The 15417-nt window shown below is 34.1% G+C and overlaps 1 protein-coding gene across 1 annotated transcript; it reads right to left on the reverse strand.

Moving 5' to 3' along the window:
* Positions 1-9044: 9044 nt before the first annotated feature.
* On the reverse strand, positions 9045-9788 carry LOC140438593 (uncharacterized). The gene has a single exon (XM_072528255.1). The coding sequence runs from the start codon at positions 9786-9788 to the stop codon at positions 9045-9047; it is 744 nt and encodes a 247-aa protein (XP_072384356.1).
* Positions 9789-15417: the final 5629 nt, after the last annotated feature.

The raw sequence follows: 15417 nt of genomic DNA on the forward strand, positions 1-15417 counted from the left end.
GTAAATAGTGTCCTGTATAGCGTTGGTCGATTATTGTTAATCCATCTACAAAATTTCAACCTATCGATCTCATCTCCAACATGTAGTCGCTGAACCATTTGAATGTGATATGGGTATAGATTATTTTTTTGTAAGACTCTACTTACTTTTGATTGAGTAACATTGAGTTCTCGACTTACTTGTCTAGTGCTTATTGTAGGGTTCATAGTAACGGCGTCCATAATGTCATCTTCCTGCGCTTCATCTACATGTCGCTCTGTTGTTCCACTAGGAAAACTGCCATTTTCTCGCAAATAATTAAAAACTGACCCAAATGTTGGATGACTGGGAGTTCGACGATTAGGAAATCTCCTGCGATATTCTCTACTAGCAGCCCTACCATTCCCATTACAGAATCCATAAACAAATATTATGTCCGCATATTCTGTGGTCGAAAACTGATGTGGCATTTTGAACGAAAGTAACAAAAGCTCTACCAAAACTAACACAATGTACTTAACGTAGATATGACAGAAGAAATATGTATTCTTGTACACATAAATAACAATTGATAATGACAATAATGACAATGGGTATAAAATATCAAGAAACGTCAAACGGTCAACGCCAACCTTCATTTTAAACTTTTTTAGATTTATTTTTATTTAGTACAGTTGATGCAATGTATTATTATTTGACATAAAATTTTAATCATTTACAATCAACAAAAACTAACACATACAAGAGGTTTGACTTTTTAATCAATTTAATTTATTATTTATCGAAAATAATGCCCCAATACGATCTATGAGTAAAAATTTAAAATTGAAAAACAATTGATTCTATCGTAGAGATAATACAAAGTGACAGTAAAGATGTTAATTTTCTACGTATTAGATTATGTTGTAGGAACTCATTTGAATTAAAATGTTTGAAATTTATAACATTTGTTTAAATTAATACCTTATAATTTGATACTTCATTATGGTTGTTCTATTTTTGGTAAGATTTGATCGTTCACTAAAAATTTAATAAAAGTGCGACAACATTGTCGCATATGTCATTTTCATTAGCTATTTATGTAGTTTGAAAATCACTTATTGCATTTTAAAAAAAAATTATACAGGGTGTAATATTTAATACGAATCCCTAAATTAATTTCTCCAAAGCCAATCCTGGAATTTTTTAGTTTAGCTAATACCAGTCGAATGCTTGATAGTAGTGTACTGTATCATGCAAAAATTTAAAAAATCAAATGAGCCGTATAAACACTACAGTAAAATGAAATAAATGGTCAATTACACAAATCACCCTGTTAATTAATAAAGAAGAGGAGTTGACATTTTTTAGTGGCCACATGATATGCTCCCTGAGGGACTCTACATATGGTAGAAGTATGTAAAGTTCCTCATGACTCACCCTGTATACTAAAGCATTAAACACTCATTATTTAACTAATCAAAACCAATATTTACCCATATTAGGGTTTACAATGTTTTTATATAATTTTTGACAATAAGTGGTAGTTTGCACCCCTAAAAATACTCGACGCCCTTGAGCATAACAAAGAATATAAAGTAAAGGGTGGGATAATCCTAATCCTAAAGTTGAAATATTATGATAATATATCCTAAAGCATAAAACAATCATTATTTAACTAATCAAAACCAAATATTGATCATATTAAAGTTTAAAATGTTATTTTAAAATTTTTTACAATTAGGGGTAGTTTTACCCTTAAATAACCAAAAACATACAAAATTTAAAAAAGAAAATGAACTAGAGAGTGAAATGAGCCTAATCACAAATTTTTGTACAATCGATGCTGGACGAAAAAATTGCAAGGTTTTGCCATTTTTTCAGCTTCATTTCTTGGCCTATAAACCAAAAATTCTCATGTAAGGCCACTGGCTAAACTAGAAGCCTTTGTGGGTAGTTTATCGTTTATTTACAGATCGGCTGCAGTATATAACATTTTGATTCTTTTTATTCGCATTATTTCTAAAGATGCTAACAACGCCCATCTTCAGAAATATTTATTGCAACTCACTGTGAATAGATACCGTTTCAAAGAAAGTTAATCTGCGAAACAAAAGTCCACTTTCTAAAGTAAATACCCTAATGAATTTAGGGTTACGATCGTCGTAAATTTGTCGTAGAAGAATCATTTACATTTTTAGAATATCACGCTGTTTACTGGACAAAATTGATAGCCCATAAACTAGTAATATATATAATGTGAAATTTTTAATCCTTTTTTTGATATTGTCGTTTAGTAAAAGAAACAAGCACGTGCTGAGACTGTTTCAAACTACATAGAAAATATTTTTAGAATATTACTAGAAGACAATCCTTCCAAGAACGAATTTTATTATTTAGGCTGTACGTGTAGGTCTTTAAGTGGTTGTACAAAAAGAAACAGTAAATTTTTTCTCTTTTTTAAACCCTACAATTGAATCGGTTATTTCGAAAATGCCACAACTCCAGAAATGTTAATTTTACAGGAACGAAAAAACGTTTCATTTTGGTATTAATGAAGATATCTTTCTTTTTTCGGAGAAAAGTCTCAAAATGTGATGCATGTAGAAGTTTCATTAACAAATCCAACATAAAAAAGACATAGGTACACTGTAAAAAATAATTTAGTTTTTGGAGTTGTGGCCTTTTCCAAACAAACACTGATGATTTTATGATTAATAATAGAAAAAAAATTTAGTAGGTGGCAAAAAAAACATGTTGAAGGTTAAGAAATAGTTTAGTAATCTTCCTCTGGTGGTTCATCACTATTAGTAGTAGGCCATAAAATCAGCTTATTATAAAAAACATTTTGTCTTCTGGCACATATTGTACAAGTTTCTTGATGTTGTCCATTTTTTTCAAATTAATAGGGATTTTTTCTGTGTAAGCAGACAGATTATAGATATACTAAATTATTATACAAAATATACCTGCAGGCAGGGGTTCAAAGGAGTAGTGAGGCGCAATATAAGATGTTGCTTCCAGATAACATCTCTAGCCTCTCCTACTCAATTCCTATCCTCGCCTCCAAGAAGTGTGATCTTGATCACACGGGTGAACCCCGGTAAAACTGAGCAACCCTATTGGAGATTGGGTAACCAACCCCAATGGAAGGTAGGGTCAGGGCGGACGAGGAAGGGAGAAAGCATAGCTTGTTCAGAAGCTATAGCCAGCAGCCCTGGCACTGGACTCGTGTGCAATAGGCCGATAACCTGTTCACCTTAAACTCAGCTATCACGAATGCTACGAACAATGAACTAACCGGACGGACCAACGGACAACGACCAAAGCTACGGAATAAGGACTTAATGATGGATTTGCGACTGGGAACCTGGAATGTTCAAACCATGCTGCAGGCAGGCAAAATGCAAAGTATTGCACAGGAACTATTGAAGTACGAAGTAGACATAGCAGCTCTCCAAGAAATCAGATTTAAAGGGCATGGTTGCATAAATAAAAAAGAATACAGTATGTACTACTGTGGAGCAGAAAGACAAGGAGACTTTGGAGTGGGTTTTATCGTAAACCATAAATGCCGCAGGTCAGTATTGGGTTTTACTCCAGTTAATGAAAGAATATGCAAAATAAGTCTAGGGTGAAAATTTCATAATGTTACAATTATTAATATCCATGCCCCAACAGAAGCAGCAGATGAACTAGTAACCGACCAATTCTATGACCAACTACAAGTAGAATGTGAAAACGCACCGAAGAGAGATGCAGTAATAGTTCTGGGTGATATGAACGCGAAGCTGGGAAAAGAGAAAATATATGCAGAATCCTTTGGTAAGCATAGTTTACATGATATTACCAGCAACAACGGTATGAGAGTGGCACAGTTGGCAATGGCAAACAAACTAAGAGTTTTTAGTACGTGTTTTCCTCATAAAAATATTCATAAAGGAACCTGGATGATACCTGGTACTAATAAATTTAATCAAATTGATCACATATTAATATCTAAGCGGTGGGCAACCTCCGTAACAGATGTTAGAACATATAGAGGCGCAAATTGCGATTCGGACCATTTCTTGGTTATATCGAAGATAAAACAAGGAATATCAATGGTAAGAAAAGAGAAAGGCGCCAAACAAAGAAAATGGAATACATATATGTTTAAAAATCCTAAAAAGAAGAATGAGTACCAGCAGAAAATAAAAGTAATATTAAATGAAAGAGGAGAACAAAACAACATTGAAGAAGAATGGAATATCATCAAAACGACAATTACAAATATGGCAAAGGAAGCATTAGGTGAAACCTCAAGCCAAAGAAACGAGCAATGGTTTGACCAAGATTGCCAACAAGTAATAAATAGCAAAAATATAGCTAGACAGAAATGTCTACAAAGGGATTCCCGATCGAATAGAAAGGCATATGAAGAACTCAGAAAAGATGCAAATAAAATATGCAGAAGGAAAAAGAGAGAAATGTTAAATAGAAAAATACAACAAATTACAGATTATAATAACAGAAGAGAGGCTAGAAAATTTTACAAGAAAATCAAGCAATGCACCTAAGGATACATAACAAGATCAACAGTTTGCAAGGACAAAAATGGGGCAATTATCAGCGAGAAAGAGGAAATAACGAAAAGGTGGAAGTAGCATTTTCAAGAGCTGTTAAATCCAGAAAAAGAACAAAACGAAGATGAAGAGATAATTCACCACACAGCAGAACAACTAGTTGAGCAACCAACATTGGAAGAAACGATAAACGTCATAAAACATCTAAAAAATAACAAAGCACCTGGCACAGATGGAATAACTGCAGAACTGATAAAGAATGGTGGATATGCGCTATGGAGGCGTATCCATAAACTAATCGACCGCATATGGACACTAGAAGTCATCCCAGAAGATTGGAAAGTGGGAATCATACTTCCTATATACAAAGGGGGAGACAAACGACTCTGCAAAAATTATAGGGGCATAACAGTTTTAAATGTCATCTACAAGATATTATCAGGAATTATATATAGCCGCCTGGAATCGTTTTCGGAGGAGATTATTGGTGAATACCAATGTGGCTTCAGACCAAAGAGGTCAACTATAAACCAAATACATATGTTAAGAGGTATACATGAAAAATGTGTTGAATATAACATACCTATTTACAACTTGTATATCGATTTCAAACAGGCGTTTGATGGAGTAAATCGACAAAAGATGTTAAAGCAACTATCTATGTTAGGGATACCCAATAAGTTGGTTAAACTTATACGAATGACTCTGGAGGGTTCCAAAGCTATGGTGAGAATAGATGGAGATATGACGCAGGCCTTTGATATTGAAAATGGAGTTAGACAAGGGGATGCCTTATCAACAACACTTTTTAATCTAACTTTAGAAGCTGTTGTTAGAAAACTGGATATAAACTGCTGTATTAATACAAGATCTATGCAAATATGAGCATATGCGGATGATGTTGCCATAATAAGCCGCAACAAAAGTGTATTAAGCGAAAAAGTTATAGAACTGAAACGAGAAGCTGCTACGTTTGGTCTATATATAAATGAAAGCAAAACAAAATATATGGAGTGCACAAAATCGAATGAACATGAGAATCTGAAGGTAGACAACCATACCTACAAATATGCCTCCACTTTTCCATACCTAGGCTCAATAATAAATGACAACAACAACATCAGTCACGAAATACAAGCACGGATTCTTAGCGGTAATAAGTGCTTTTATGCATACAAAGACTTAATGAAAAGTAAGTTACTGAATCGTGAGTCTAAGCTGAGAATCTACAAAACAGTAATTAGACCAGTGGTCACATATGGATATGAAACGTGGACCCTCTCAACCACTGATGAAAATCAACTGAGAATATTTGAGCGCAAAATACTAAGGAAGATATTTAGACCAACCCAATGCAGCGATGGTTCGTGGAGAATTAAAATGAATCACGAGCTGGATGAACTAATGCAGAGCGCAGATATTGTCAGATTTGTAAAGTCACAAAGACTAAACTGGCTTGGTCACCTAGAAAGAATGCCAGATAATCGAGCTGTAAAAGTAGTCCAGAGATGGAAGCCCCAAGGAAACAGAACAAGAGGAAGGCCCCGTAAAAGATAGATAGACGACGTAGAGAGGGATCTTAAAACCATGAACATCAGGCAGTGGCGAAGGAAAGTATCCGACAGGGCAGAATGGAAGAACATTGTTAAGCAGGCCAAGACTCACAAAGGGTTGTAGCGCCATTAGAAGAAGAAGAAGATACCTGCAGGCAACAACCACTGTCAGATTAGATACTAACAGTAATCGCATAAAAATAGAACGGGGAGTTAGACAAGGAGACCCAATGTCACCTAAACTTTATAATACGGTGCTAGAACATGCTTTTAAGAATTTGGATTGGATGACAAAGGGAATAAAAATAGATGGAGAATATCTAAATAACTTACGTTTCGCCGATGATATACTTATAATAGCTGAAGATCTAGGTATGGCAAGAGAGATGGTACAGGAACTCGTTGTGGCTACAGAAAATGTAGGTTTAAATATAAATATCTCGAAAACAAAAATCATGACCAATTTGGTACCCAACCAGAACATCAGTATTGGTGGAAAAGAAATAGAACTCATAGATAGATATAAATACCTGGGACATGAAATTATGATTGGCAGGGATAACCAGACTCATGAACGGAAGAGAAGAATCGGCCTTGGGTGGGCAGCATTTGGAAACTTTTAAAAGTGAGCTGCCCACATGCCTAAAGAGAAAGGTATTTGATCAGTGCGTCCTCCCAGTCTTGACGCACGGAGCAGAAACACTTACCTTAACAAAAGCAGCAGCTACCAAACTGACAGTCACGCAGAGAAGAATGGAGCGGTCCATGTTAGGAATAACTCTGCGAGACAGAATAACCAACGAAGACATCAGGAGAAGAACCGGAGTGACTGACATCATCGAGAAGATAGCCAGACTAAAATAGAGATGGGCAGGACACATAGCCAGAATGACAGATGGGCGATGGACAAAGAGGTTATTGGAATGGAGGCCAAGGGAAAACAAGAGAAGCGTCGGTCGACCACCTACAAGATGGACTGACGATTTAAGGAGACTCAATAAAAACTGGATAAGAGCGGCGCAAGATAGACGGGGTTGGAAACATGAGGAAGAGGTCTATATTCAGCAGTGGACTCTTGAGGCTGGATGATGATGAAGCAGACTCTGTTGGCAAACTAGGACAAACTCTAGCTGGTTTTCCCAAGGAAAATTCATGAAACACAAGCCCATCGATAAATGGACGTACTTTAACAATTCCCGGTTTTTTGTTGTCATATTCGAGCTCATTATATTGAGAAATTTGAAAAGTTGTTTTCTCATGTTTGGTTTTTTTCCCATAGGAGTCAATGGAGAGTACGGTTTTCTTATAACGCATGGGGCACCATTTTTTGAATTCCAAAATTGTTTCATTTTTTACCAGTTCTATAGAAAAAAGAGATTTTCTTGACGATTTTTTTTATCAATTCGTAATATTCTTCAGGAAGAAAAATTCGGTCCTGCTTGCGAATGAATCTTTTTGCTACCTCGAAGACTCTTTCGCACGGGAGGAATGAGTGGCCTCTGATTGGAACATAATGAAAAATGTGATTGAATTTTCCTGACGAAGCAAGAGCTAGAAGGAATCTTATTATCGTATCGTTCTTATTTTGGCCTGCACAACCATCTGAAAATATATGGTCCATCTAACCATCTAATAATTTTTCAGGACGGTGTACACTTCATTGGGTCCTTTGTAGGCCTCGCCCTCGTGATAGGAAAAAAATTTAGCTTCTTCTGTTTTTTGTGTATACTGAATTCAAAAACCCATAACTGCTGATAATAAAAAATTTCCTGTACAGGTATGTCAGGTATCGGCAAATTTTGCATATAATCCATGAAGATTCCTTGTATCTCGTCCATCTCTGAAAAAAGTTTTTTAATCTGCTCTAGTTTTTTATAAAATTTCTTAGCCCTATTTTTGTGAACTAATTGTTCTGCAACAGCAACTCGTTTTGCAATGTCGTTGAGACTTTTAACTTTCTGGCCAAGTTCTTCACAAGCAGAACATACATCAACTTGAGAACGACCAAAAGAGTACCGTAGAACGGGGTGACTTTGTTAATTTTTTTTATATTTTCTTACGTAACTTTTGAATGGGTGATCCCAAAAATGTGGAAAAATGTCCATTGGGATGCATCTTATGTTTATGTAATTTATACTGTTAGTATATATATCTTTAAATTAAGGATTTTCTCAAAAAAAATAAGTAATGGTATATCAAAATCACCCATTGATGTGGGGTCACTTTGATACCCTATTTTAAAATAGCTTGGACGATGCATAAAAGCTGTAATGGTGTCAATGTCAACCCATTTTTAAATCGATCAAGCCAATTTTTAGATATTTCAATTTTAATTTTTGGGGTAACTTTGACAGCTGCTATAGGCACAATAATTAGTATATAATAAATAATTTTACAGGTAGCTAATACTTTATTCAGGTAAAAAACATTTTAGCAAATTAGTAAAACAGTATAAAATAGTAAAAAAAGCCAAAAGAATGTATTTTGAACGGAAACAAAATCAAAGTTATTTTTCTTTAACATCAACTCTGCCAGGAAATGTACATGTAGTTGCTGTTTCATTTGTTTCAACCGATGGGGTCTTCAGAATTGCTAAGATATCATCGAAAGGAGCGTTAAAAACGTCGGTCTCTACAACTTTAAAATGTTTATGGGTCTCATCCAGTGATTTAAGTCCAATGAGTTCGTATTCGTCAAAAGGTAATTTCTCTTGTATCCTTCCGGCATATACGTAATTTTTACATTTTTGTTTACCTGACATAATTTTTACAAGCACGTAAGTTCCAACATTCAATTCAGCAAGGGAGGGTTTTGTATTCATCTCATCTTCATATGATTGGTCCTCCACAGAATCTTCATTTTCAATTTCATTTTCGCTTTCACTATTATAGCTGTTTAAATCGCTATCGGAGGAGCTGTCATCTGCCGTTATATGTCGACTTACACTTTTACCAGGTTGGATATGAAGTTATTTTTTACTTTGCCGTTTAGTAACTTCTATCTCGGACTTCTTATTCATCAGATAGTCTGTGAGGCTGTCGTTAATCAGAGGTTCTACATAATCAACATCATGTTTGATTGGTGTAATCTTACTCAAGACTTTATTTAGATCGAAAGGGACCATGCCACAAGCCTCGAACCCATTCTTCAAAACTCTCTTAATTGCACTTTTTTCACAATCTCCACATTTGTACTCAGTTTTTGCAATTGTCTGATCCATTAATTCCAAGCATTTTTTTAATAACGACGGAAATTGATCTTTAGGTACACCAGTAATTTTTGGGTGTCGCAATTTAAATTCCGTCAAAACTTTTCGCCAAGAGACTTTCATGGGTTTAAAAAAAGACACATCCAAAGGCTGGCATATGTGTGTTGAATTACTGGGAAGGCACGCAAATTCAATATTGTGCAATTCACACAATTCTAAAACATGATCTGAAAAGTGAGACGCCAAGTTGTCGCCGATCATAACTTTTTTACCTTCCAGCCGTCTTGCGTGGGGTAATAATATGGTCTCAAACCAGTCTGTAAAACAAGTTACCTCCATCCACCCATTTTTTGTTCGGTTATATCTAGCTCCTCTTGCGCAACATCCACTACTACAACAAGGAGAGCCCTGTGGACCTCCTAATGTCCATGCATCCCACATATGTTCGCTGCAATATATTATATAAGGAGGGAGTAGTGTACCATCAGCAGCACCGCACATCATTATTGATGTGGCGGCTTTACTATGATTAGTGATTTGTTCTAGATATTTGGTCCCTCTTCTATAAAGCAATCTTCTTTTCCCCGGATCATCACTAACGTTGGTTTCATCGTAATTGAAAACGTGTGAGGGCAATTTGAGAGAGTTGTTCTTAAATTATTGAAATATGATTCTATCGTTTCTTTTGTGACACCTGCCCGAGCTCTAGTAATGTTAGACGCAAGTCGTTCAGAGATTTGCTGACTATGTCTCTCTAAAAAAAGTTTTACCCAGTCGTTACCAGGACTTACCCCGTTTTTAATTTAGAGATAATTCTTCCAGTTCTTTCTAAATAACTCTTAGTGAAAAGTTGTACATCTAGCGTCGATAATGGAAATCCCCAATCTGCACATTTGACAATGCAGGACACGATTGATTTTTCCTCCAGCTCCGTCAACGCAGTTTGGCCCCCTGGCTTCTTCACATGCTTCCCTTTGTATTTATTATATAAAGTACCATACGGAATTTTAAATCTTTCTGAAGCGGCTTTAACAGACAAGTTTCCGTTTACTATTTGAAGCAGAGCATGTTCAAGAGTTTCGTCAGAGAAGTTCTTGTAGCTTCTTGATCCCAACTTTCGTTTATAAACTCGCGGCATTTTTTCTTTTCATGCAGATAATGACGAAATCCTGAAAATAATTAACGGTTTGAAGTTTTATTAAGCAAACTATAAAAAGAAATAAAGTATCAAAGTCACCCCGAAAAATGTATCAAAGTGACCCCGGATAAGAAATCATTTAATTTCATGGAGTAGTTACGGAAATAAGTTAGGTTAAATATTTTAAAATAGTGACAACTAGACCTACATTAAGGCAACATACACAAAATTACCTGCAATTCTATTGTAAGAGCTGTATTTTTAAATTTAGTAACACAATATAAAATCTTCAAATTCAAACAAAAACTTCAATGGTAAATTTACAACCGTATACTTTTGATATTGGCCACAAACACCTTCTGCTATAGTGAATCAACATGTGCACTGAAATCAAGTTCAGACAACCACCATAACGGACGAAACATTTGGGTTGTATACTCTCTTGAAACAAAATATTCATGTTTTATCAAAGTCACCTTATAGAATCAAAGTCACCCCATTCTACGGTATGTAAAATTTTCATGAAAATACTTCAAATAAAAACTGTATTTCACTTTAGATTCCGGACATTTTTCGATAAACATTTTATGCATTTGTTTGACATCCAAAGTAGCAGGTAAATACTTTTTTTAATATATTACCATAATGGACTTCCTTTACATCAAACGATTGTATGTGCTCACGTATTTGAAAGCACAATTCATCTGGTATTAATTTATGCTTAAATTTAACAGATTTACCTCTATTATCTCTTGGAGTGGATCCAGTCACTAGTAGGTGACATAATCTTCTGACATGCTTTTCACCAACACCATATAAACTTAAAAAAGCTTTCTTACATACTTGATTACGTACTCCTTTTAAACAAACATGAAACAAAAAATTATTGGGTCTCTCAATACGTTTAATAGCATTCTGAAATTTTCTCATTCTCTTAATGGGAGTTACTTCGATCATATTTTGTAAGTATGAGTCTTGTGAGTTTTTGTCATCAAAGTCACGTAACGACGTAAACAACGCATTCTTGTCCTTTTTCGCGCCATAACTTGTTTTCCCACGTGATTAATATTGGCTTGGCTCTTAACTTTAGCCTTCTTAATAACTTCACTTTTGAATACAACATTTTATCACAAAGTCAGTTCGGCTTTTATCTAATAAATGTACCAGCGATGCTACGTTTTCTGTACTAGATGACGTCTATCAAGCACTAAACAATAATCTTTATACAGCCTCTGTTTTTTGTGACAATGCCAAAGCTTTTCTTTGAGGTATTTCTTTGAATTGGTCCTAATCTAAGTTGAGGAATAGGAAACAACTAGTTAGAGCAAATGATACTGATTTTAGACACAAAAGCATTGTATTTATCTGAAGTACCACAAGATTTAGTACTGGTCTTCTACTTTTCCTTATCTTCATAAATGACATTACTAACTTAAAAATCGATGGAAATTTTTTTTCTTTTTGCTGATGATAGCAGTATTACCTGGAGGAACTGTAATATTGCAATTTTTCATGCAATTATAACTTCTGATCTACTTAAAATAAAAACCTGGCCCGACTTTACTTTACTCTCTTTTAACGTGGATAAAACAGTAGCATTATCCTATAAAGAAGCTCTTCAACATTTGCTTCTTAATAACAGCGTTGATTGAATAACCCAAAATAACAGCTAGATCAGCCAACTATATTTTTATAGACAACTTTGAAGGGTCCATTCATATCGAATTGTTAAGTAAGAAACTAGCCTCAGCCTGCTATGCAATAAGATCTGTTTTAAAGGAAATTAATTTACCATCTTCCAAAATAACATATTTTCTTTGTTCGAGTCTCATCTTAGATATTGCCTTTCTTTTTGGGGTTCTACTACATAGGCCCAATCTGATGTTATTTTTAAATTACAAAAAAAAGAGCAATACGGTATCTTTTTGGCCTCTAGAATAACACATTGCAGAAGCTACTTTAAAAATCACAGCATTTTAACTCTTGCCTCTTTATATATTCTAGAAACTGTTTGCTTAATTCGTAAACACCTACATGTTTTTCCAGAAAATCTAATCATGACTACTCCACCAGAAATTCAACCTTTGATGTCTAAATCTATATTATTTTCGGCAAAAAATTATACAACCATCTCCTTTTGTAACTTAAATCTACAACTTCTTTCCTTAAGTTCCGTAAATTGACAAAAGCCTATCTATCTGATAGACCATATTATTCAGTCGAAGAGTTTCTTAACGAATAACTAAGAAATTACAGTACGTTTAGGTACAAGCAACTAAAATATGTTTATATATATTTGGGTATCACATGCAGCAACTTAAACTTATTCGTAAACAAGTTCGTAAGGTTTTATTATGCAATTTGCAATTATGGATTGTATATTTTATTATCTTTTATTTTGTGATATTGACGATTTATGTTGTATTTTTAGCAAATTTTAATTGTTATTGTTATTTTTTTGAGTTTTTGTAAGCTTTGTCCATAAAATTGTACAATTTTCAGTGACAATAAAGCCTATTTCTGATATGTCACTTAACCACCCTTCCCATTTAAAACTGTAAGGGTAACATTTACTTTTGGTATAGTTTATTTTTATGAACGAGAGAGTAATTAGCATAATTTTAACTGGTACCTCTGACCACTCCATGGGCGTGCTCAAGATTAATTGAAAAATTACTTTGAATAATTGTAAAAAATAAATGAATTATTTCAGTGTTATAAAGTATTATGTGTTATGTGTATGTAAACAAAAGTGGCCTCTTTTATCACACACTATATTAGAACTGACTGGCCTACATTAAAAAGGGTTTTAAAAAATTCACATTTTTATTTAATTTTTAAAAATTACAAAAGAGAAAAAGAATTTTTAAAACCGTCTAAGGTATGTTAAATAGATGAATAAAAATATTAATATAAAACTTACAGCTACTTGCTACAAATCCAAATCAGATTCAGAAGATGAACTTTCAGAACCAAAATTTATAATAACTAGCTCGATCATTATATCAGTAATATTGTCCAGCTTCCACATTTTTTCCTCTTCTTTAATAGTGTGATTTACTGCCTTTTCCCAGTTTTCAGGTTTTACATTATTTACGGCCTCCAAAAACAACTATTTAACATCATGAATTTTAAAAGTGGTATTTTTTCTTGAAACTTCACTCTTTATCTGGGCCCATACCAGTTCAATCGGGTTTAATTCACAATGATATGGTGGGGATCTAAGTACTGTCATTCCACGATTTTTAGAAATTTCATCAATTTCGTATTTTTTAAATTTTTCTTTATGAAGGGCACACAACGAATAAAGTTCCTTTCTTATAGATCCGGGATGGTACGTAATATTTTTTGAACTCAGCCAATTCTGCAAGTCTTTTTTTAACCACTTGGTTGTGGGCAGTCCTTCTATAAGTCTGGAGTGATAACTTGCATTATCCATTACTATTACACAGTTCTTAGGAAGAAGATCTATCATTTGTTCGAACCATTCTTGAAAGACATCAGCGTTCATGTCTTCATGGTAGTCACCGGTACGAGTTGATTCAAAAGTTAATAAACCACCTTCAACAAAACCGTCTGAACTGCCAATGTGTACTATTATCAGCCTGCGTCCCTTTCCTGATGGTGGGAAAATATGACAATATCGCTTCTTTCTAATAAAATAGACTTTCTGGGATTCTTTTTCCAGCGGAAGCCTATTTCTTTTAAAAGTTTCCATAACGTACTTCGACTCATTTCTGGGTAATCCTTATCATCTCGAACTGAGACAAGAACTTTATCCAATGTTGGAAATTCTTGTCTAAAGAAGAATTCATGCACTTTCCGTCGAAGTCCTTCTTTAAAATGATATTCTATTTGAAATTTTGGTTTCCCTGGAGCATTACGTGGCATTTGAAAACTACCACATTTCTCTTCTTTAATAACTCTGTAAATCATAGATTTCCCAACACCAAGTGTACTGCTAACTAACTCAACGGTCTCATCAACACTTTCACATAAACGTTTGTCTGTAAATGATTTAAAACAATTAAATATTAATGTTTTTTCATTAACTGTTAAAGGACCAATTTTTCGGCGTTTATTTCCATTTTCCATAACACTAGTATACACAATAAACTGCACCTTGCAACTGAAGTACCTACTTTTAGTGAACTGTTAAGAATTTTGAATACGCCACTTGGATCTTAGTACAAAATGGAAAAACCCACTATCACATTTTCTGTGGAATAAGTTTAGAAGGTAATTATCTAGTCAATTACTGTCGCAGATTCCTGGAATTAAAGAATTAAATGTTTGATTGTTGAAACCCTTACTTCGTGGAATGCACTCATTTCAGATAAAATAAAACGTTTTATTTTATCTAAAGAATTAAACTTTATTTTGCAAATAGGTAGGTACTTATTAAACTTTTATTGGTTATATATAACCAATAAAATAAACATCTTACATTTCTTGCAAATTCATTAGTACCTGTTAACCTCCATCACTCCGACACTGGCAACCTTATTTAGGGATTACTAACCCTCACAACTATTGTATTCTATTCTGCTCCAACCTTTATACCTGGTGGTCATAGTCAATTTAAAATTGTTTTCCTATATACTTCTGTAAACTTGTTGACAAATATCTGTTTTTCATTGAGTCACCCGTATCAACAGTTTAGGGATTTGCATACATAATTTATTGTTTTATTACTCTCTCATACATAAAAATACACTATAGACGGTTGAATCTTGAAGGCTATAAATATTCACTGAAAATCAATTTTAAAAACAAAATTGACCTGTCTCTCCGATTTTTTACATTAAGTATTTATGGATTTATAGGTATTACCGGTAAAAAGTTTTCGAACTCACCCTATATAGTAAATATTTTAAATAAATTAAAACTTTTCGTCTAAACGATGAATTTCAATACCCCCCATATTTTATTGTATTATAGTAACTACCTAAGTTAGCCTTTAGCCATTCTTTGTGCAATTCTTAATTATAACTT

The sequence above is a fragment of the Diabrotica undecimpunctata genome, chromosome 4 (genome assembly GCF_040954645.1).
Source record: "Diabrotica undecimpunctata isolate CICGRU chromosome 4, icDiaUnde3, whole genome shotgun sequence".
Taxonomy (NCBI): Eukaryota; Metazoa; Arthropoda; class Insecta; order Coleoptera; family Chrysomelidae; genus Diabrotica; species Diabrotica undecimpunctata.